This window comes from Lissotriton helveticus, chromosome 11 (assembly GCF_964261635.1).
Source record: "Lissotriton helveticus chromosome 11, aLisHel1.1, whole genome shotgun sequence".
Lineage (NCBI taxonomy): Eukaryota > Metazoa > Chordata > Amphibia > Caudata > Salamandridae > Lissotriton > Lissotriton helveticus.
This window is the reverse complement of record NC_136072.1, coordinates 1,084,096,668-1,084,119,792: the sequence shown is the minus strand read 5'-3', so window position 1 is coordinate 1,084,119,792 and position 23,125 is coordinate 1,084,096,668. Positions and strand designations below refer to the sequence as shown.

Genomic DNA, 23,125 nt, shown 5'->3' with positions numbered 1-23,125 from the left:
GAACTAACCGTAGAGCAGAGACACAACCGCACCGGGACATCACAGAACCATAAAAGGAATGTCACAAGATGAAGGGAACAATAGGATACAAATCTGTGGGAGAGAAGAAAAAGAGAAAATTAGTGCCAAAGACAAAAACGAAACAATACAATATATAATGGGTACAAAACTAAAGCTGCGAGACAATAAAACACTAAAGAAAAGAGAGTAGAAGAAAACAAAAAGAAGCCAAATAGAAGCATAGGAGAGCACGAAACAATTTAAGATGAATAATAAACCAACAAAAAGATATCCACAGATTAGAAACAAAAAGAAGAATCAAGGAACAGCCAACAACTGAATCACAGACAATTGAGTCAAAGAGCTCCTCAAACTTGTTCAGCCACTAGAAGAAGAAGAAGAGGTCTCCATTCCACCGTTGTTCTGCAAAAGGATAAAGTTCCGGAGTTCACCAGGGTCTTGAAATGTCCAAGTCTTGTTTTGGTGTGTAACTCTAAAAATGCAGGGGTGGAACAAGCCATAACGTGCCCCAAAGGAACGCAAAGAGGGTCGAAGAGAAAGGAACTCTTTCCGTCTGGAAGCCGTGGCATTAGAAACATCTTGGGTCAGAAATACACGCTGACCTAGCCAGGAAACATGACGCTTGGCCCTAGCCGCAGCAAGGACCGAGAAAAGATCAGTAAATTTCAGGAAAAGGATGATGACACCACGGGGTTTTGTAGAAGAAGCAGTACGCGGGCCAAGTCTGTGAGCTCTCTGAATACTGATGGAGGTAGATGGTGGCATGTCCAGAAGCTTTGGAAGAAAGGAGGTGAAGAAGGTGACTGGGTCATCCCCCTCGAGAGACTCAGGAAGGCCATAAATACGTAGGTTGTTCCTCCTATTACGATTTTCCAAGTCCTCTGTATACTGTTGAAGAGAGACAACCGTCTTTTCCAAGGAAGCAATACGTTGGGAATTGGATTGTATGTCAGGAACGTGCTGTTCAATTGAGGAGATCCGGACGTCCATGGCTGACCATTTGTCTTTTAAGAGTTGCATGTCCTTACTCGTTTCCTCAATGAAAGGGCGCAAAGCGCCAATTTCCTCTAAAATCAAATCTATAGAGGAAGAAGAGGAAGACTTATCTGGCGAGGGAGGATCCTGCTTTAATCGTTTAGAAGAGGACGCAGGAGATGAAGATTTATTTGAAGAGGCCTGCACAGTAGAGGAACGATGAGGAGCAGAGGCAGCCATTGTTGTAGTTGAGGTGGACGCACCCAAATCCTTAGAGGGACACACTGAGGCACCCGTGGAAGGAGCAAAAACAAATTTTGGTTTGCGCAGCCTGACCATGAGGAAAAAAAATTATCGAAATATATAGTCATTAAGTAATAAAGACAACTCTGCTGAAGTAATGATGAGACTTGTGGGTAGGAGAAACAGCAACTCCAGGGAAATACACTAAAAAAGAAAACAGGTGAAGTGGGGCCAACACATTATGCGACTTTGAAGGGTAGTAGAAGGCGGTAATGGCTGGCAACAGGTGAAGCTTGAAATGGTGATGCGCAAGACAGCAATGTTAGGCAGCAGGTGAGGCGTGGAATGGCGGAAGCGCACACCTTGTGCACATAGGAATGAAAAGAAAAAAAAAGTCCTTGCAGATGTCGCCAAACATCCAGGGGTTGCCACAGGGAGAACCTGACAGCAGCAGAGATAAGAAGTTGCAGCCGTAACAATTATTACAGTAGTAACTGAGAAAGGTCCATTTAGCCAGGGCAACATACAAAGCAAGGATGAATTAAGGTCCACCAGGTAGGCAAACGCTATTAGAAAAATGCCCCCATAAATGATGAAGGAAGATGGTGCTGGCTGGCAGGAGAAAGCAGTTAAAAGAAAGTTGTCATCGTGAAGTAAATGGAAACGCTCACCACAGAAGGACAGAAGCGGTAAAAAACCATGAGGGAGGCTCCATTAGCAGCAGAAAGTAGAGAATGGCATCGTGGGCATCACTGGAGGTCCAGGTGCAGCAGCAAACAAGCCTTCAAAGAAGCGCCGGCATAACATGTGGAAGCCGCGGCTTTCTAATCAGCCGCGGTGCATCACGAAATGGCGACTCCGTGAGGCTGTGTGAGGTGCAACACTCGCGTCGCGAAATGGTAGAAAAATGGCAGCAAGAAGCGTCTAGGAACCACCATGCAAATCCCGGTGGGTTCCGACGCTCAAAGAAGGGGGCTGCATGAGCAACCAGTCCCGCAACATCCAGAGACAGCAAGAAGATGTCCCGGTTCGGCGGAGCTCCGCGATCAGCCGGCCATCTTGCGCGGCATCCAAGCCACGCCCCCAATGCTGTTTCATCTATGAAAGTCTATACAGCTACGTAGCTCATTAATTTTTTCTTTCAATGACAAAAATAACAAGGCTCTGGCAAGTGAAGAAAATTGTAGGATTAACCCATTCTCAAGATTCTCACCATTGTATTCTCACTTTATCTTCTTTTCAGACTCAGACAAGGAGTACATCTGACTGGAAGGAACTTCACTTCCAGGTTTTTTTTATAACCAACTTTATTGAAGATTTTTTGGCAAGACACATAGTATCACAGTTCAAAAGAGCTCAATGTACATGCATAACAATACAGCAAGCCCAGCCGTCAATAATGCAAAAACATTACAGTGTAAATCGACAGTCTGTAATAGCTACACCATTTCCCCCATATACCGTTGTACCTTTTTAGGACAGCCACGGGCCTCAAAAATCGCCTTCTCCTTATGCGCGCACATGTCCATCCCCTTGCGCCAGCACCTGACAGTCAGTGGTTTGTGCTGTTTCCAGGTGAAATAACCAATTGTGTACATAATAAGAGGATGTTATACTAATACGTGTATATTATAAATTTTCAGTTACCCCTGACGAAGAGCCAGATTGGCTTGAAATGCATTGGGTGTGAATAAACTGCTTTTTATGAACCTGGCTCTAGTACGTGTTTTTGAAGGAGGTTCGGAAGGCCCATCTTTAACATGAGAAACCTGGGAAACTGCCTTTTCCTTACATGTGGATTACGATGGTGTACATTTTGATTTGGACAGACAAAGTATCTAAAAGAGTAATGAAAAAGGAGAAAAATAATGAAGAAATGAAATAAGGTGAAAGACAAAACAGACTGCTAAATGCGGAATTCTGCTGTGCTACTGGTTTGGGACCTAGAGGTGTTCCATTTTGGACGTTGGTTTCCAGGTAAGAGACACATCCCATTTAGCGACCAAATAGGCCACCCCCAAAAAGATTTGTGCTGCCTGGGTGTCCCCAATTTCCTCCAGCAACACCAACAGCACAATACGGGGTGTGAGTTCCAGGATGCGGCCCAAACCAGAGGAAAGCACTCAACCCACCCCCTCCCAAAAGAGCCTCAACACTGAACACTCCCATGCTACATGAAAGAAATCTGCTGTGGGAAGTGCGCATTGTGCGCATACTGTCTGAGTGTCGGGGAACAAGTGTTGTAGGCTCTGTTCCAGGTTTTAATGAGATATCACAGTCGGATGGATGAGGTGGTGACAACAGACTGACCTTGGCTTTGTTTAAGATACTTTTTAATAGTATGATTCTTGGCCCATTTGAGATCCATAAAGATTTCAGTAGCCCCTGAATCCATTAGCACCATGACCTTAAGATTAGGTTTGATTGGGAAACCCAAAGAAATAAAATGCAGGAACAAATTAAAACCTTCTTTGGGTTGAAAGTTTGATGACACAATCTGTGGAACATTCTCATGGCCCATTGTCTCCTTACTCTAAATTGACATGTTTAGGTATTTCCTAACCCCTCATTGGGGTAAACTGGGCACTACCAAATCAATTGACCTCCATTACCATAATAAAGACAGAACTTCCCGCTTTAGGATTTTCCATCTAAGGCAAGAGAGAAACCCCTGGATAACGACGTTCCCAGGATGGCATGACCACCTTTTTTTTCTCTTAGTCAATATTTTCATTTAAGGTTGAAGGGCAGGCCATATGTACCAGTTCATCCTTTATTTATTCCTTTAGGCCTTAATAGAAACAGCTTCATAGAGGGGGCTACATCCCAATGGTCTCTGCCGCCAGCTGTCTAAAGTTTTTTTTTCCACTTCTTTTTATCAAACAGTAGTCAGCTTTCATAACCATGATCATGCTTTTACGGTAGGTTACATACATTTTCATAGCAATCACATTCTGTTATACAACAAAAAGAAAAAAAAACTGTCATTGTATTAAAAGTCAGAATCGTCCAGCCCCGGTGCCCAGCTGTCTAAAGTTTTAATGCACCGGTCTCCTGTTATTGCACGTCTCTCTTTGTCGTGCCAGGGTCTCTGTTTCTGGTCCTGATTTCTCTCTTCTGTCACCTCCTGTTTCTCTTTCACCATCATTGTATTATGTTGTTTAACAAGAAACCTATAAAACTCTTGGTCATATTTAGCGGCAGAAAACTGTAGCTAAAGCAGCGATAATGGGCTTGATAATATGCCCTTGAGAATTCCAATAGAAGTCCATGTTCTGGTGTGAACATGGGCTTCTATCAGAATTCTCCAGGGCATATTATCAAGCCCATTATCGCTGCTTTAGCCACAGTTTTCTGCCGCTAAACCGGCAATAATTTTAATGCCGTCCTTGATAATATGCCCCATAATGGTTCGAATATGGAAAAGAATTGAAAAGTGCCTGCATTTGAAGGACAGTAGTGTGGACTGAGAATACTCCTGCTTATCTATGCATTTCTAGCCTCTCCTTTACTACTACTTTCACTAAATGGCACCCATGGCTGGAATGGGGGCTAGGAACGTCACTAGGTGTATTTTTAATATCAGCCTCATAGTGCACTATGCAAGTTACTTCCTTGCTTTTATGGTCTTGACTATGACCACACTTTCTCACCCGCCCAGGATGGCAGAGAATCTAAAGTTGAACTCAGAAGCAGGACAGTTGAGGACTAATTCCGTCATGGCTACTGCTGGTTGATACCTCATGCTAACCCTATTAAGCACAATGGAACGGCATGTCTTGGCAGGCAACACGAAAAGCCAAGGGCCCTTGGAGAACAGTAGGTTAGGATGACATCCAGGGTTTCAGGGAAAAAGGTGGCAATTACAGATCTTATGAGCAGAACTCAAGTTGAGAGAAGTGTCTACTAGATGTAACTGATGTAGTCCAAGATAAGACAAACGGGGAACTTATTTGGTTGGGTGGTTATAGTTAGGCCTGAACTTAAAATTCCACTCTGCTTGTGGAGTTTGCAGAGTTCGTTCCCAAAAATTCAGCGCAGCACTGCTGAGGTTCATTTTTCCTCTTGCGTGGTTCGCCACCGTTAATTTGGCGAGTGAGACAAATCGTATGCTAGGCTACCTCCCCACAAGATTTCTCAACGTGCGCGGTCGCGGCAGGTCTCTACTGCTCACGTTGAGAAACCTGCTGCTTGCGTTGCGGAAGATGCCGCTTGAGTAGACCATCTACTAGAGCAGCAGAAAGAAGCAACGCCCTTTTGAATGCGGTGCAGTTCGTGATGATTTTACAGTGCGGGACAGACTCCCAGCGCAAAGAAACAGTGAAAGCAGCGTGACTTACTGTACTGTGCAGCTTGCGGAACTCTGCGTAGTGCAGCAACGTTTTTCCGGCACTTTCAGGAGTTCCACGTAGCATAACTCCACAAACTCTGCCCAGGCCTAATTATAATGTACTGTGTGATCAATGTTTTGATCAACATTCCCAGAATAGATTTGTCAGAAGAGATACAATCAAGTCTTTGATCAAGGCATTCATGGCCTTTGGGATGCCAGCCGCTTGGAAGGGACGGCATCCGGTGGATAGGGAGGTCACTTTTCCCATGTCTGTAGGCCCTATTCAAGACCTGATCTCATCCTTGGTAGTGATGCATTGTTCAAAGCTGCAGATGGACTGAGACAGGATTAGGAACAATCTGGGACCATGGGATGGTCAATTGGGAAGTAAACATGGGATGGTCTTGGGAGGAAGGTTTGCCAAGCGGTTTGACTGAACTCTATTATGGGACATAATCTGTGGTGGTTATCTTAAACAGGAATTTGGGGGCATATTACCAAGAAGTGCGTTAGTAAACGCACAACGCACATCCCCATATCGCCGGCTATCGCCGGATTTCATCGCCTTTTTAGCGCGCAATTATCAATGCGCATCACGTAGGCGAATTGAAATCCGGCGATATGGCACATTAGCGCATGAAAACAAACGTTGTTTTCACACGCTAATGTGTTCCTTAATAATATGGGGGGGGTGGATTCAGCTTTATGATCCACTCCCCCATGTTATCAATGCCCTAACACCTGGTCAGAGCAGGCGTTGGGAGACCTGCGATAAACGAGTTTATCGCAGGTCTCCCTCTCCCAATGCCTGCCTAGGTAATAGGGTATTCCCACCTCCAACCACATTTTACATGTGGTTGGACGTGGGAACTCCCACTTTGCATGTCATTAGCGATGTTTATCGCCGACAGGCAAAGTGGGCTTGCGCCAGGCTTTAAAATGTCCTTGTTAAAAGGACTCTAGCAGTATCGCCGCTTTCTCGGCACAATTCGCCGAAAAAGCGGCGATACTTGCCCTTGGTAATATGCCCCTTGGTGTCATATTTTCACAGTAGTGATAATGGACAAGAATTAGCTAACATATTATGGGACGCCTTTAAGACAGTTATATTGGAGAAATGTATTGCCAATAAAAAGTAAAGTCCACATTTGTAAAGCGCACAATCACCCGTAAGGGTCTCTAGGCGCTGGGGGGCCGTCGGGAAGATTAAGCGAGCTATTGCCCAGAGTCACATGGTGCTGGGCTGACCTGCCGCCGGAGCCGGGGATCGAACCGTGGTCCCCAGATTCCAGCGTCAAGAGTCTAGAGATGGAACTGGACGCTGATGCTGGTATCATTCGTAGGTGACTTAAGGAGAGCTGAACAACAGTTTAGGGATGCTGGCTCATTGACTTTCTAATGTGGAGTTACAGCATTGAGAGGGCAGAATAATATCTTGCTCACAAAAAGGTCCGAGGACAATACTCTGTTTTGGAGATTTTACAAAAACACTAACAAGGCAGACAAAAAATTGGCTGCTATAAGTGTCTGCTATAAACTGAACCATTAAAACCAACTGTAGAATTCTCATCCTAGCATTTCTGGTATAGGCTTCTTGCTACATAGGCTTAGCGACAATTTTTTTATCGCTGCCTATCGCTGGATATGTTAGCGGAGAAAACATGCTATTAGCAACGTTTTTCTCCATTGTGCTAAAATATCCAGCGATAGTGGCGTAATGCGTGAATATCGCTGAGAATACATCGATATTCACGCATTAGCGACAAAATGGTTTTAGCCATGTTATCCACCTCCCATTGGATAACATGGCTAAGAACTGGTCTGAGGAGGCGTTAGTTTTTGGCGATAGCGGGAATATTTCCATTGCTACACCTGCCTTGCTAATAGGCGATAGTGACGTTAGCGACTGCTTTCAGTCGCTAACAGGTCGGGTACACCCACTTTGCATGTCATTAGCGATAAATATCGCTGACATGCAAAGCGGGCCCCAAACCGCTCGCTATCGCCTAAAAGCTGTCGCTAACATCAGTTAGCGACAGCTTGCTATTAGAGCGATAGAATTATCGCCGCTTAGCGGCCGAAAACGGCCGCTAAACCGGCCATAATTGCCTATCGCCACCCTTGGTAATATGCCCCCTAAACTTCGCTATATGCACTTATCTGTTGATATTTTGTCCCTATATCTTCTGTCCTCAATATTCCTCTACCACAATATTCTAGGCTTCAGTTTTCTGCGGTTCAATCAGTGCCTGGCATTGCCAGTGTATTTCTTACAGGACCTTATGGCATTATTTTATGGGGGCTACCTTGTCTGACAATATCCTCTTTGCCGTGCATTCTGACACTGGAGGACTCATTTATCTAGGTCAAGGGTCATATTAAATGGACTTTGATCATATGAGATGCTGGGCATCCAACTGTATCCTTGACACCACCCCTCATGAAGCTGCTGACTAGGGTATGGTTTAACAGTGCACACATTTCATGTGCTTGACCATAATGTGAATAGTATAACTTCTGGACACAAGCTCCACTGATGTCCACTAGTCCCAGGGAATATAAAGAATAGTTCCAGATGGACAGTGGGCGAATTTAAGGAGACATTCGTGATTGGAGAGTTGTTTTTTGTTTGCTTGTTGCTATCCAAACTAACTCTTTCCTGCAGAGCTTACTGTTCTTTAATGCCAATAAAAATGTGTAGCCAATCAGAAGATTTTATTCCCGATATTATTATCACATAATTCTCACCAATTATGTGACAGATATTAGTGATATCTAGCCAGCACATTAGACTGTGCATTAACTTCAAATTATACCATGAATATGTTTCTCTATCTTCAGAGTTTAGTAATCCACTCTAACAAATTCCATACTGGAGTTTAACAGGCATAACCACCACACTAAATGGCACCTTCACATTGTCCTGAAAAGAAAATCCACCCACAGTTTTTCTGTAAACAAAAATTTTTAATTAAATAGTCTGAAGCATCCCACAAACTCAAGGGCATGTAGTTAGCATCTATTGTGGAACTTTCACAAGTTTGTACTAATCCACGTGAGAAGAAGATTACAAGACCTGAAGTACAGAGAATACAACCAGCTAATCTTAGCTTTACCAAACTACTACCACTCGGATCCCATGGAGTTGCATTCTACTCATCCGCAAAGTGTTTCACGGCTTCCCCAGAGCAAGTGAGTGCCAAGTAAATACAAACACAATATAATAAAACCCAATATCTGTAGTACTCAGAAACCTCTTCCCAACCACTACAGTAGTAGGTTATGGGCCAGCATACCACATTGCTGGTGTGTCAAAAAAGTGACTCTCCGGTGGCGCAAGGGGCTTGCAAATAAATAAGCCACAATATCTGTAGTTCTCAGAAACCTCTTCCCAACCAAGTATGAAGTAGAGCCCTGGTTTGATATTTAACAAAATCAACTCAGTAACAACCTGAGCCTCCCACTCGTGTTGAAACTCCACCCCTTGGCTCATAGGTTCTGAAAGCCTCCATGGTACCCCCTAAGCCTTCCTTCCTTTATCCGCCCGGCCTTGTACAGCTCAATATGGAGCTCCGAATGGGAAATCGCCTTTATGGGATTGTGGGCTTGAAAACTAACCACAATAGACATACTGGAATATTATATAAGTGGCATTCAGACCCTATGCTTGTGGTCAATCTGTATGCTCTCAAATACACTCTTGCCCCTTTAATGTTTTTTTTCAGGGGCTTTGGTGAAGATCCCTGAAGATCCATGGAGGAAGTTGTTTTTTTCTGATCTTATTTACAAATTTTTTTCAATCCAGGGTAGGCATTTATGCCCCACCACTTTCAAAGTTCATCAGATGCCACTTCTGGTTTTGCAGCTCCATGAAAGTACTTTGGAACAGTTTCTTACTATTTGTTTAAAAGCTGTAGAAAAAATTGACAAGCACAAGGAGGTGATCATGAAAGGGTATACATGTAAATGTGGTTTGAGAAGGGTTTGTTGTACACGCTGGCACAAATGCACAGGTTTCTGGGAGCTCCACTAGGGTGGCACGCCAAAGCTCACAGAGGCTCACAGGTTGCTGATTATAGTATATTTTAGGGTATATGGTAAAGCTATGGAATGACATCTACTGGAAGGGTGTGCGCACTGCACTCTGCAGTCCTCACCGCTAGCTGATGCGAGGTCAGGGGGCAGAAACAATCAGCACATTTTTTTTGATTATTGTCTAATGAGATTATTGGCTACTCCAGGGTATATGATGGATTTAGGACGCAAAACTTTTTCCATTGCTTTTAAGAAATTCATCCGGTGATGGTACATTTTTGACAGCCATGCAACATTGCATGTACTTTTTTGTATCTTCTTTTGTTAAGAATCCCCTTAGGAATTCCATTGGAGGGCAGAGTTTGGGATTAGTCTATTAAGAAGAATACACAAATAGAAAAGAAATTCCATTCTACGCATTGTGCAGGGACAAACATCACATTGTGGATTTTAAAGCACTCCTGAATCACAGAATAGATTTTACAGAATGCACATGCATGGGCGTTTACTATGATATTTACTTGAAATGCTTCACCTTACCATACAACATTCCTTTAAAGCCAGACTTATTGGCGTTGACAATGCTTGTTTTCTTGTGGTGAGCAGGTGCTAATGGTGTCTTCATTCAGTCTGTTTTAGACCTTTGATAGCTTTGACCACTGTCTTTGGTCAGATTCCTTATTAAGCAGCTATGAGCCTCATCTAATATCTCATGTGCTCCCCATCATCTACAAATATAAACAATACCTACCTTCATCCTTGGCCAACCCATGTGATGCTCAGACAAGATCATGTCCAGCCATGGACCACTGCCCCCACTCCTCCCATGGACCACTGCCCCCACTCCTCCAACACCCTCACTTGACTGTACCTCATCACCCTGCTTGTGCATAGATATCACTATTGAGTCCACTTGTGCATGTGAAACTCACTATAACTCCACTGCACTTGTGTCTGTCGATGAAAGCGTTTGCATGATCTGCTTCAGTGGATGCCCGTAGAGGTTCGCGCAGACGCAGAGCAACAAATCATTGACATTGAGCGAAAGTTGTGAAACATGTTTATTAAATGTGAAAGCATGCAAATACATTAAATAAAGGATTATTGGCTCCAGTAATGCACTGTTGTATGGACATACGATGAACAGATATGAACAAAACCATATTCTGGTGGAGAGTTTTTGTAAGTTACCAACTGAAGCATGTGAACCCAGCTCCATCAATGGATGGCAGTCTTCCTCCAGCTCCTGGATAATCATAGACTGTTCTGGAATTTGGTGGCCCCATTGCTTAGACAAGTCATGAGCCCTAAGGCATAGGGGGCATTTTCTCAGGCGGGTCCTGATCCTCAAAAGACCTTACTTGCAGTATTTTTTTACATCCACGTTCTTGTACTCAGGGTTGTACCTAGACTTGGAGAAGCAGATGGCGGCAGTGCGGTCGCACTCGCAGATAAATGCTTCGCAAGGGTTGTTTTTACCTAGAGAAAGAAGAGAAGTTTGTGTTAAAAGTTGTGTCTTATCTGAGGAAGTGGGACACCTTGGGAAAATAGGGTGCATGTGAGGGAAATTGGGACTGTTGTTGGCCTGTGCCAGAACAAAAAGCTCTCTGGACTTAAAACAGTGGTCCATACCTGAATATTACACTCTTCTGACTCTCAAGACTTACAGAGTTTGGTTGCATGGCTGCTGCTTACTGCTGGAAGTTGTATTCACCCCTTCAAAGAGTGTACAACCTGGCCAGGGTCCACCATGCACTTAGCTCCTGTGAATTATACTAGGCACAGTTATGCTGAACTCAGGACAACTGGACGGTTCTGTTCTCCATCCTTGTTTGTGATTTATCCCAAATGGAAGAAGGAAGATCAAGTATTTAGGGGCATATTTACAAATGCCTTGCGGCACCGGTACGTCACTTTTTTTGATGCACTGGCGGCGTAGTGTGGTGCTCCATATTTACAAGGGCACGTAAAGCCACTCACTCTGTGGATTTTTGTGGCCTTGTAAGTACGGCCCCTTTTCATGCAGCAATTTGTGTGAGATGTGCGTTTCATGGGTGTTGCTGTGGATGTTTCCATGCAACACCCATGGATTCTGCCGTATTCCCAGAATTACATATTTTGTAGACCTTGGAAAGTGTCAAAATCCTACGCCTCCCAAGGGGAGGTGTAAGGAGACGCAACTAGGAAAAATACTTATATTTCTCCTTATTTTTTTCCTCTTTCTATGCCTGCTGCATTCTGCAGCACACATAGATAGAGGAAAACACCTCACATGATTGTTTTTGTGTGGGAAGGTGTCCCTTCCTGCACAAAAACAATCTCACCTAAAACGCAGACACCCTTGCACCATGGCGCAAAGGTGCCTGCATTGGCGCATGGCAGCCTATTGCACGCCAGCTTAGGGGAAAGTACAGGGATGTGACATATTGTTGTAAATATGTTGCATACCAGTGCTTTGAAAGTGACGCAGCACGTCACAGCCGAATGGCTTGCAGTGCCGCACTGCGTCACTTTCCTGTAAATATGCCCTTAATGTTTAGCAATACTTTTTTCCCCTGTCACCGATACCCTGTCATTGTAAAATGTCACTGTATGTAGAGGTCACCCATTCTAAAGCAATGAGTGTAAAGTGTGTAAATGATGAGCTGTATTTTGGATGTAGACAAATGAATATGGTAAAATGTTTATGATGCAATAAAACTCAATAAATAAAGTTTTTAAAAAAAGTTTAGCAACGCTTAGGTTCCTATTACCAGTGACCACACACACAATTACTGTTAGCTGGCCCAATTACGGCACAGTTACACGTTTTTGAGCCTGAAACTAGGAATATTTCTATATGATAAACTAGTGAAAGGGGCGTTCAGTGGGTGTTGCTGTGGGCGTTGCACCGCAACACGCATTGGTTTTTTACACTGCCCCAGATTTACAAGGATCTGTAAATCTGAGGCAGTGGCAAAAGGTAATGCCATGCAGGAACAGGCGTTAGAATGGCGCAATCAGGAAAATACTTGTATTTCTCCTCGTTTTAGCAAAATGCCATGAATGATTGTTTATGTGCAGGAAGGTATCCCTTGCTGCACATAAACTTAAATAATGATGATTTGCTACTTCTATGTGTGCTGCATTGTGCAAATGTCGGAGCGCGGCACTGCCAAATTTGGTGTAGCTCTGCGCTCCGACATTTCCTTGTACATATGCCCCTGAGTGATGGAGAAGCAGGAATTGGGCAGTAAACAGAGCCCAGGGTACATACTGCTGCAGGTGATGCTGGTCCCAGAGCATGAATATGTGTAGTTCTCGGTGTAGGGGTTGTCACCGATGCCTCTACAGCTGGGATGGCTCATAGCTTGACCATAGCAGTCATCATGGACGTAACAGCATCTGTAAGGGAAGGAAAGAAACACTTGTTCATACGATATCATAGCAAATCGCGCATGGCTGCCCCAGCAACGGGGTGTCTCAGCCCTAAGACTGACAGGAGAATGCAGGGAAGGTTTCAACTAGAGGTTAGGGAAAAGCCACGTTTTAATACATTTTCTGAGGGCCCAATGGCCTTGCGTGCCTCGAGCAGCAAGAGGTATAGAAATCCATAGGATGGGTGCCATGGACCTGAAAGAGCTCCCCCCTGCTCTTAGTCTGCGCACTCGGGGGAAACAGGCCAGATGCAGATCTGCGGAGCACAGGGCTCGAGACGGTATATACGGCGAGCCCAGCCAGTACAGGATTTGCGGGCCTTGGCCATGCAAGATCTCATGCATAGTACAGAGAGTCTTAAAATAGATGCTCTGTTCTATCGGCAGCCAGTGAAGCCAGCAAAGAAGGTCTGAGGCATGGTAATGCTTGGGTAGTGCAGAAACCATACGGGCAGCCGCGTTCTGCGCCAGTTGAAGTCTTTTGGTCACAGATTTATTCACGCCAAGTAAGAGCTCATTGCAGTAGTCGAGTCAGGACTGTACAGTAGATTAAACAATCATTTGACGGAGGGACGCGTCGAAAAATCCCATAATGGGTTTCAGGCCACGTAAGAGGCCGAAGCAAGTGCCTGCCACTATTTTGGCTTGACTCTCAAATGACAGGGCACTGTCCATCAGAACTCCTAAGTTCTTAAGCACGGTTTTCGGTTGGGAAGGGGTACCCAGGGTCATAGCCCACCATTAGTTGTCACATTGATGGGCATCGCGGCCCACCAGGAGCACCTCTGACTTGGTGGAGTTCAGTTGCAAGTAGTTATCCACCATCTAGTCAGAGATGGCCATAAGATCATCTTGAAATTTTGCTTGGTCCTGTTTCGAGTTATTGGAGAAAGTGAATACCAGTTGCGTATCATCAGTGTATGATACCATGTCGATGTTCCGTTCTTTGGCCAGAAGGGCCATGGGGCGGACATAAACATTGAATAGAGTGGGGCTTAGGGCAGAACCCTGGGGAACACCACATCCGAGAGGGTGGACACTGGGAAAAAAGGGGGAGCAAAGACCTTAAAGGAACGATCGGTCAGAAAAGATGCAAACCAGGCCAGGACCTAGTCCTTGACCCCCATCTCCTCTAACCATTGTAACATAATCCTATGGGAGACCGTGTCAAAGGCCGCACTGAGGTCCAACAAAATCAGTGCCGAGGTTTTGTCCTCATCCAGAGTGACCCATAGCTGCTCTGTGACTGCAAGTAGTGCAGATTCAGTGCTATGTCTGGGCTGAAAACCATTTTGTCACCTATCCAGGATAGGTCACAAAATGGCCAAGTTACACTCAAGAGACTGAATTACAACAGTGTTAAGCTCTCTACAAGATTAGAGGTATTCTAATCTTTACATGCAGAGTGATTCCTATTGAACCAATCTAGGACGAGGAGGCTTGCATACATGCTATTTTTTCAGTATATCTAGCGGATAAATTTGAATACTTTGGGGTCTATTCACAAACTTCACTTCATTAGTTTGGTTTCATCTATGTGAATGAAATTAAACTTACACCCCAGAAGAGGCAATGAGATAAAGCGTGCACACTTTCAGGCTGCCTACTCCTTCCTCTCTTTGGGATCCATTGTATTCAACCCAGATCAGTATTGAATGTTCTGCAACATTTTCCTTGCCTTTAGATCAGCATTTGAGGAGGAGAGGAAGCAACCTAATTTGCAGTGCTTAATTAGTAAAAACATAAGTGTCAGGGTCCTCGTCAAGGGCCCTTGTCAGGAGGCCACTGCAGCTTGCACAACCCATTGCCGCCTGCAAATGCTACCAATGACAACTACTAGTAACCATCACAGTACTACAAGCGTGACAATTCAGGCTATTTCAGGCACCCACAGCTATTAAAATGGCTTAGGCGGCAGGTGCTCCCCACTTTTAATCAGGACTCCCAACCCCCAGGATATCACAATTTCGCGATTTGCAAAAAACTGCAAAATTGGGACTTTTGTAAAAATCCTAAGATTTTTACAAAAGTGCCCCTAAAATTTGTGTTAATTAAAAAGATCATGGGCTTCACGCTCTCTTTAATTGCTTTCCGCTCGCTAAGCCAGTGAATGGAAGGTGAACAACAGAGTAGCAGTCAGTCAGCAGACAGCAGAGATTTAACTTTCTCTGTCACCTGCCTTTCAAATGAACACAGAGGCGGAGCTAGACAATTGCCACCCTGCAGCTGCCCGCCCCGCAGAGGCTGTATGTAAGAGCAGGGGGTGCTGGCGATTCCTGCAACAGCAGCCCCGCGACTGCCGCAGATAAGAGTGGGGAGCTGCCGTCCCCAAAACAGGGGGAGCGGGGTGGTTCGTCCCCGCTCCCCCTGCTATACCACTGAATGGACCGAGCCCTCTCGCCTGTGCAATTAGCCTGCAGCCCTTCTCACACGTTTCAGTGTACCCCTGCGGACTCTGCAGGCTGTTCAAAGGCACTCTCTCCTCACCCTCCACTGCACTCCTCTCCCTCGATGTCCCCTATCTTTTGTCAATCCCTAACCCACCCTCAACTCCTCTTTTTTGTATGCATTTGTTTTGCCACCAACCTCCGCTGCCCCCCCCCCCACCCTGCTGCCCTGCATATGACAGGGAATGTAGGTTGTCTGATGACAGAAAAAGGCAGTTTCCTGTTGTATCTGCTCTCTTTAGTATCAGACATCTTCCAATTTGTGGCGCTATGCTGCTGGAGACTCTGCAAGTTTACAGATTGTGACATAGCATAGCCTCCAGCAGTGACAGAACACAGGCCTTGCAGTATTTTTGTGGGAGGTAGATTTTTGTCCACATCAACATTACTGTGGATTTTGCGGTTTTGGGACACACATTTTCCTTTTTGTGTCTCACAATTTGCCACTCAAAGCTGCACAATCCTTGGGGGTCTTTTTTAATGTATATTGAATGAATAAACAACTATTGTGTTCATCTGGAAATCAGACAAACCGAGCCACCATGTGGCAGACTGTCATTAAGTGCCGGTATTGACAATTAAGTGCTGGGGCCGAGCACCGGAAACCACAGGCTCAAATTAACAACTGCTTTATATTGTAAGATAAGAGTTGTTTGTCTTTCTTATGAAGACCCCTTGAATTTTATATTTCAAGCACTGCCTATGGGTACAAACTAGAGCCGCTCTCTTTTTTGCAAACTTGAGGCCCAGGATCACATAAAGCATGGTAGGATGATGCTAATTTTAGGGTTTGTTTTTGAGAAGTGCTTATTTTATTTCATTTAAGCTTGGTTTTTGGAAGTGCCAACTTTAGGCTTGGTTTTGGAAAGTCCTAATTTTAGGCTTGGTTTTGGGAAGTGCTAATTTTAGGCGAGGTTTGTGCCATTGTTTCGGGCAGAATGGGTATTTTATCATCTTTGACAGTGAATAGATCATTATCAAGCTTTGCCAGAAACTTTTGTTCTATTTCCTTCTTGCTTTCCTTATTAGTACAGTTGATTCAGGGACACTTTCTACATTCAATTGCTTCTTTTCTGGGTTACAGGTACTTGGATTACAAGCTGTTAGTGACAATAATGCAGGCTGTAATGCAGCCTGGGTGGAGAACATGCAAAGTGCACATGACTGTTTGGCCGGCCCGAGAGCTGCAGCAGCTGCAGGAAAAAATAAAATGCTAACAATGAGTTATTATCATTTTATTTTTCCTTTATTTACACTGCTTAACGGAGGAGCCGCCACTGGCTTAAAACATATTAGTATATGACCATTACACCCAGTGAAAGGTTCACTGCACAATGGGCAATGGAAGCCCTCTTTGGTCAGGACAAAGACATGTGATGCACTCTGCTTCATCCAGCCCTACCAGACTTGTCTAGCACTGTTTGCAATACACTTGCCTGTACTTGCAGAGCCGCGCCTATCTTTTGGAGTGCATCAAGGCTGTTAGGGAAACATATTTTGAGGAAGAGGCTTGATCAATTGAGGTTCATTTTAAAAAGAACCAGCAACTTTTGGATATCAGTTTGCTAAGTATTTTAGGAAATGTGACAAAATCTGAGTGAAATGAGCAATGCTACGATCTCAAGATGGAATATTCCATCTGCAAATGCGAATTGCAGAAATTCACATTAGGAAAAAAAGATTAAATTGTGTGTGTTTTTAACTTTAGAAAAACAATCTGCTTTCCCGTAAAAAAAATGGAGGACTTGGCTTAGTTTTGAACAAGACCTTCGACAGTTTTGGGGAAGTCTGATACATTTAAGTAGTGGACTCACCCCTTCTGGCTGTAGTCGTAGATCTGCCTCTGTGTGTTTCTATTTAAAGTTCCTAAATCACTCTTGCTTTTGTCTATAGACTAAAAGAAGAAAAACACACCTTCATAATGGCAAGTAAATATATGCTATCTTTTGTATTCCTTTGCATATCTCCTGTGTAAAACGTTAATAGATTTGGGCTTAAGTTACTCATGAGAGCAGGGCGGTCTCAGACCATCTGCCAAAAATCACAGGAAGTGTCCCATCATATAGAGGTGGGGGAACTCCTTTGTTTCTGATGGTGAAGTCTCAGCTAGTTCTGTTACCATAAACCCTTGCTTTCAGAGGTGTCCAGCTGCCACAGGGACACTGCTGAAGGGCACTAGAAATTCTCCCTTTTTACGATGGGGCTTCTGGTGCTATATTTTACTACCGGAGACCACTTTCTAGGTCTTTGCAATGCAGGGTATGGCAGTCCAAAGCAAAAAACACACCCAGAGGCGGCTCCTCCACTAGGGCAGAGGAGCATCGTCCCACTGCTTTCTCGCATCAGTTTAGTTGCAGCAGGCGGATGGGTGGGGCAGCTCTTAGAGCAGGAGAGGGGGGGTGGTGTGCCTGCCCACTCCAGAGTGCGCAAATACTGTTTGTTCGGCCCCCTGGGGTCGTCCAAACTAGTCATATGCACTCTGCCCTTCTCCATGATGGCTGAAATGCAACCTAGATGGAGAAAAAGGCCTACCCATAAGCCCCTGCCTCGGTGGCGTCCCGACCAATCACAACGCTGCTTGCAGCATTGTGGTTGGCTCGGGGGGAGGGAGGGAGCCTGGCTGCCTGCTTCCTGTTCCTGGAGAGCAGAAGAGCAGAGAAGATGCGGGACCCGACTGGCGGAAAAGTAAGTTTAATTAAATGTACTTTTTATTAAATTAAACCCCCACAAGTCCCCAATTCCCGCGTGACGCCCCTTCTCCTAGTGTGACCCCCCCCTCCTCCCAGGGTGACCCCGCATGAACCCCCCTCCACTTCCAACCGCGAGTCATGCCGGCCGTGACTGAACACACCAATAAAGTCACCAAGCAACTGAGAAAAAACATTCGCCAAATCTTTTCAGAAACAAAGCCCCCACTTTTTTTTAAAGGAAAAAATGCCGACTGGTTCACCATACCAGCATGATATGGCAGAACAGCCTGCAATGACCATTCTCACTGATATCTCTACAGCCAGCAAAATCCAGTCTGACCCATTGGGAATCTCTAATACGGTGGATGTGCTGTAGCGTGGCTGGTAGAAAGAAGGACTTCAGCCATCACAATAGCTCGGCAGTCTGCCTGACAGGGTCTAAATTCCTCTCTATTAATCCAGGTGTCTCAGATGCCAAACTTGGCTGCAGACCCCATCCAGTGCTTAATTTGTATAAAACATAAATGCCAAGGCCCTCGTCTGGAAGTTAGTGCAGCTTGCACCACCCAATGCCCCTTCCAGCTCTGCCAATGAAAGTGCCAACATAACTAATACCCATCACACTTTACAAGTCTGACAATTCAGGCTATTCCAGGCCCCAAAGCTATAAGAATGTCTTTGGTGGTAGGTATTAGTCATGTTTAATGTATATTGAATTAATAAACAACTGTTGTGCTCATCTCTAAATTAGACAGACAACGCCACCATGTGGCAGACTAACAGAAGTGCTGGTGTTTACAATTATGTGCCAGTACCAGCACCAAAAACCACGGGCTCAAATGAAGCATTGATCCCATCGAGAGAACTATTTATTTATTTATTGCACTTGTATGGCGCGACAGCTACCCTGAGGGTTTCCCGGCGCCTTGGATCTGTGTTACTGAGAAGTAAGCAGGGGGGCAATTATTGATCGAACAGCCATGATTTCACTCCCTTACGGAAGCGGAGATAGCAGGGTTCTAACCGTAGTTGGAGAGGGAGTGAGTTCCACAGTACAGGTGCCATGTAGGCAAAAGAACGACCACCCAGTCGAGCTCTTTTTACCTTGGGAACGATGAATTTCGCCTGGTTCATTGAGCGTAAGTTGCGAGAGGGTAGGTATTTCTGTGCCATCTTACATAGGTACTCCGGGGCTGCCCATGAGCTGATCTTAAACATGTAACAGAGTGCCTTGAACTTTACTCTACTTGCCACTCTCAACCAGTGCAGTTTTTTAAGATGTTCTGTCATACTCGTGCGACCTGGGAGATTGAGGAGCATTCTGGCCGCAGAGTTCTGAACGACTTGAAGTCGATTCAGAGTACTATTCGTGACTCCTAGGAATAGGACGTTACCATAGTCTAATCTCGAATGTAATTAAGGCCTGTAGGACCGCCCTCTGCGCTCAATCTGGCAATTGCCACAGTATTTTTCTCAACCATTTGAGGATCAGAAAGCATGTGGAGGCAGTTTTGGCTGTGTGCGTGCGCATAGACAGCTTATCGTCAATTATTACCCCTAAGTTGCGTGCGGATTGTACCGCCGTCGGGATAGCGCCCATTTCCACAGGCCAATGGGTCGGGCCCCAAAGATTCTTTTGGTTGCCAAAAATAAGTAACTCTGTTTTATCCCCATTCAACTTTAATTTTTTTTATTTGTTTATTTTTTTTACTAGCTAGAGTGAGAGAAGAGAAGGAAAGCGGGGACAGAGGAAAACAAGGAAAGGAGAGGATGCCTAAGAAAAAGAGGAGGAGAGATAGTCAGATGAAGTTGGTTCAGTAGAGATCTATGGAAAGAGATAAGCAGCAGAAAGGTAACTCTCTTGGAGAGCAGAGGATGCTCTTACTCACCTGTCCAGGTCATCGAGTGGAGTCCCGCTGCCTCCGTAGCCGCAGTAACAGCCGTAGTTGTTGTAGTCCAGGAGAGGGTTGCTGGAGGGGATGGCGCACTTTATCATGTTCCTAAAATTCAATAGTGAATTCAGATCTGGGTCGAGATGTTTTGCAGAGGCCACTGCAGGGGAAAAAGAGGGCTCATGTCAAGTATCTTCATGTCATCAGCAGCACGAGGAAATGAAATTTGTAGACCTCAGAGTTCAGCACGAGGAAAGAGGGATGGGGCCTGGGAGTGCAGCACGAGAAAGGTAAGATGTAAGCCAGTCTAAAAGTGCAGCGTCATGTAAAGGAAGATGTGGGCCTCGGAGTGCAGAAGCCAAAGCTATTTGAGCCTACAGGTAGCTCAAGAAATTGGAGCATGGGGCAGTGGCACTTAAGATCTGGGGCCTCATTTATGAAAAGTGACGCATCGCTGCGTGAAAACAGCGATGCGTCACTTTTCACTGCGCCCTCCTTGCGAGACCCATGATGCGTCATATTTACAGTATGACGCATCATGGCGCAAGGAGTTACAGATACGTCAGTATTTCTGACGTATCTGTAGGCGCAAAAGTGACGCATTGCTGGAGTGTGTCACAAAAGTGACGCAACTCCAGCAATGTATCCTTTCACATGGGGCAAGCCCCATGTGAAAGGGCCTGCGTCAGTCTTACACCTGCTGTGAGGCAGGAGTAAGAAATTGACGCATTTGTGTCCTAGAAGTGGCGCAGTGAAATCTTATAGATTGCACTGCGCCACTTCTACGACCCTGTCTTGCGTCAGAACGCCCCCTCTGCATACATTATACCTGGCGTAGGTATAATGTAGCGCAGGGGTTTACAAAGTGACGCATCTACCTAGATGCGTCACTTTGTAAATATGGTGCAACAAGGCACATTTTTTACGCTGCTGGTGCTTCACAAAAAGTGACGCACGCCCTCATAAATGAGGCCCCTGGTATCTTTGGGGACAAGTAAGCATGGCCAACTCCACCTTAGCCCTGCTGATCTTCCGGAGGCACTGAGCTGTCAGGAAATACTCTCTTTTTTATTGTGTAGTTTGCCTCCAGGTGTGAGAAGCATCTCTACAATAAAGTCCTCAATGAATGGGACATCAGAGGACCCCTCAGTACCAAGAAATCTGCAGGGTTAATGAGTGTAATCAGTCTTGCACACATGGGCGCATGTTTTATCAACCCATTATTAAAGGCCTTCATTGCGCTCAGTTATATCATGATGTGAGGGTGGCAGCTTTTTTAGCACCACAGCAAGGGAAAATACAGGGGTCCGTCATATTCTTGTGAATACGGTGCATCCCTTTGTTTTTTAAATGACGCAGCACGGCGCCGCTAAATTGCTTGCAGCGCCGTGCTGTGCCATTTCTTTGTGAATATGCCCCACTGTCCTTTTAAACTATAATGGTATCTCCCTGGTAAGACTGGATCATGAACTAAAACACCATCACTGTTCAGACTGTGCCATACGCTAAGGACACCTCACTGATGAGATTGTGCCATGCCCTATGAACATTTCACTGTTAAGACAGTAAAATGACCTAATGAACTAATAAGCTAAGACCTGCACCCTGGAGAAGTAGTGTGGCTAATCTATAAGAGCAGCTTCTTTAGAGTCTGTGTCGAAAGTGAAGGCACCAGGTACAGCTCGCTTATGAGACCATGGCATCGCCTTGTCACTCTTAATGGGAAACCAGCACAGCCATCAATTTACCTCTCGTAAGCACAAGAGTCATACACAGAGATGGAGGCTTCTATCAAACAGATTAGTGAATGACCAAGGAAGGTAGAGTAGAGATGCCCTAAGCATATAGGGCCTCATTTATGAGGCTATGCATCACTTTTACGCCGCCGGTGCGTCACTTTTTGTGACGCACCAGTGGCGTAAAAAATGCGCCTTGTTGCGCCATATTTACAAAGTGACGCATCTAGGTAGATGCGTCACTTTGTAAACCCCTGCACCACATTATACCTGCGCCAGTTATAAAGTATGCAAGGGGGCGTATTGACGCAAGAAAGGGTCTTAGAAGTGACGCAGTGAAATCTATGTGATTTCACTGCGCCACTTCTAGGACACAAATGCGTCAATTTCTTACGCCTGTATCGTGGGAATATTTGTACCCCTCCCTTGGTTGACCCACCTGATGTTACACTGTCTCCCTAGGCTGATGTTCCCGAAATCTGTCATGCTGTTCTGTGATTTTCTTATCCTCCCCGCTGTCCCCCCCCCACGCCTTGCCGAGTCCCGTTGATTGTGCTTTTGTGTTCCTGACTGTTAGCTTCCCCTCCGCCTTCTGGGCTGACTTTGATTAGTATGCATTCGCCTTTTTGTAGTTCGTTGTTTTTGTATATATAAAACGGAAAATTGTTGTGTCCTGTCCGATACTTTGAGTAACAGTTGAAGTTTGACCTATGCCTGACCACGGGAGAGCTCACATGCTTCTTACGTTGTGCTTTGCTGTTAGCGGCCAGCCCGTGTGGTTGTAGGCCCATCTTTGTAACTCTTATTTGATTGCTCAATAAAAGTTTTTAATCCAAAAAAATAAAAAATAAAAAAATAAAAAATTTCTTACGCCTGCCTCACAGCAGGTGTAAGACTGACGCAGGCCCTTTCACATGGCGCAGTGAAAAGTGACGCATCGCTGTTTTCACGCAGCGATGCGTCACTTTTCATAAACGAGGCCCATAGTATCCCCATGAAGAGAGTGCTGTGCAAGGAGGAGAGCTGGAGACTGCATTACCTGCCAGGAGTAGGGCGGCTAAGAGCAGCTTCATGGTGAGGGTGTCTTGGGTGTTCCAGCAGGAAACTGAAGGGGTCCCTCCAACCAGCCTATTTATTCCCTAACACTGACTGACCTTCATTTCAGCTCTAGATAATATTTACATTTTTAGCTTTTTCCGCTCCTCATCTGGCATTTGCAATGTTCCTGTTTTTGTTGACAGGCATGTGGGCTGGGCCTTCAACACATGGGAAAATCTTGTCCTTGGGGAAGGGTTTGACATCTGGAGTCTTTCCAGGAATTAAAATTCCTCTCATTT

At 45.1% G+C, this 23,125-nt stretch overlaps 1 protein-coding gene across 1 annotated transcript; it reads right to left on the bottom strand.

Moving 5' to 3' along the window:
* Nucleotides 1–10,650: 10,650 nt before the first annotated feature.
* On the bottom strand, nucleotides 10,651–22,878 carry LOC144791513 (phospholipase A2, minor isoenzyme-like). Its single transcript, XM_078666226.1, has 4 exons — nucleotides 22,828–22,878; nucleotides 20,050–20,212; nucleotides 12,864–12,991; nucleotides 10,651–11,086 (listed from the first exon to the last, which is right to left on the bottom strand). The coding sequence occupies exons 1-4, from the start codon at nucleotides 22,859–22,861 to the stop codon at nucleotides 10,965–10,967; spliced, it is 447 nt and encodes a 148-aa protein (XP_078522352.1). The 5' UTR covers nucleotides 22,862–22,878; the 3' UTR covers nucleotides 10,651–10,964.
* Nucleotides 22,879–23,125: the final 247 nt, after the last annotated feature.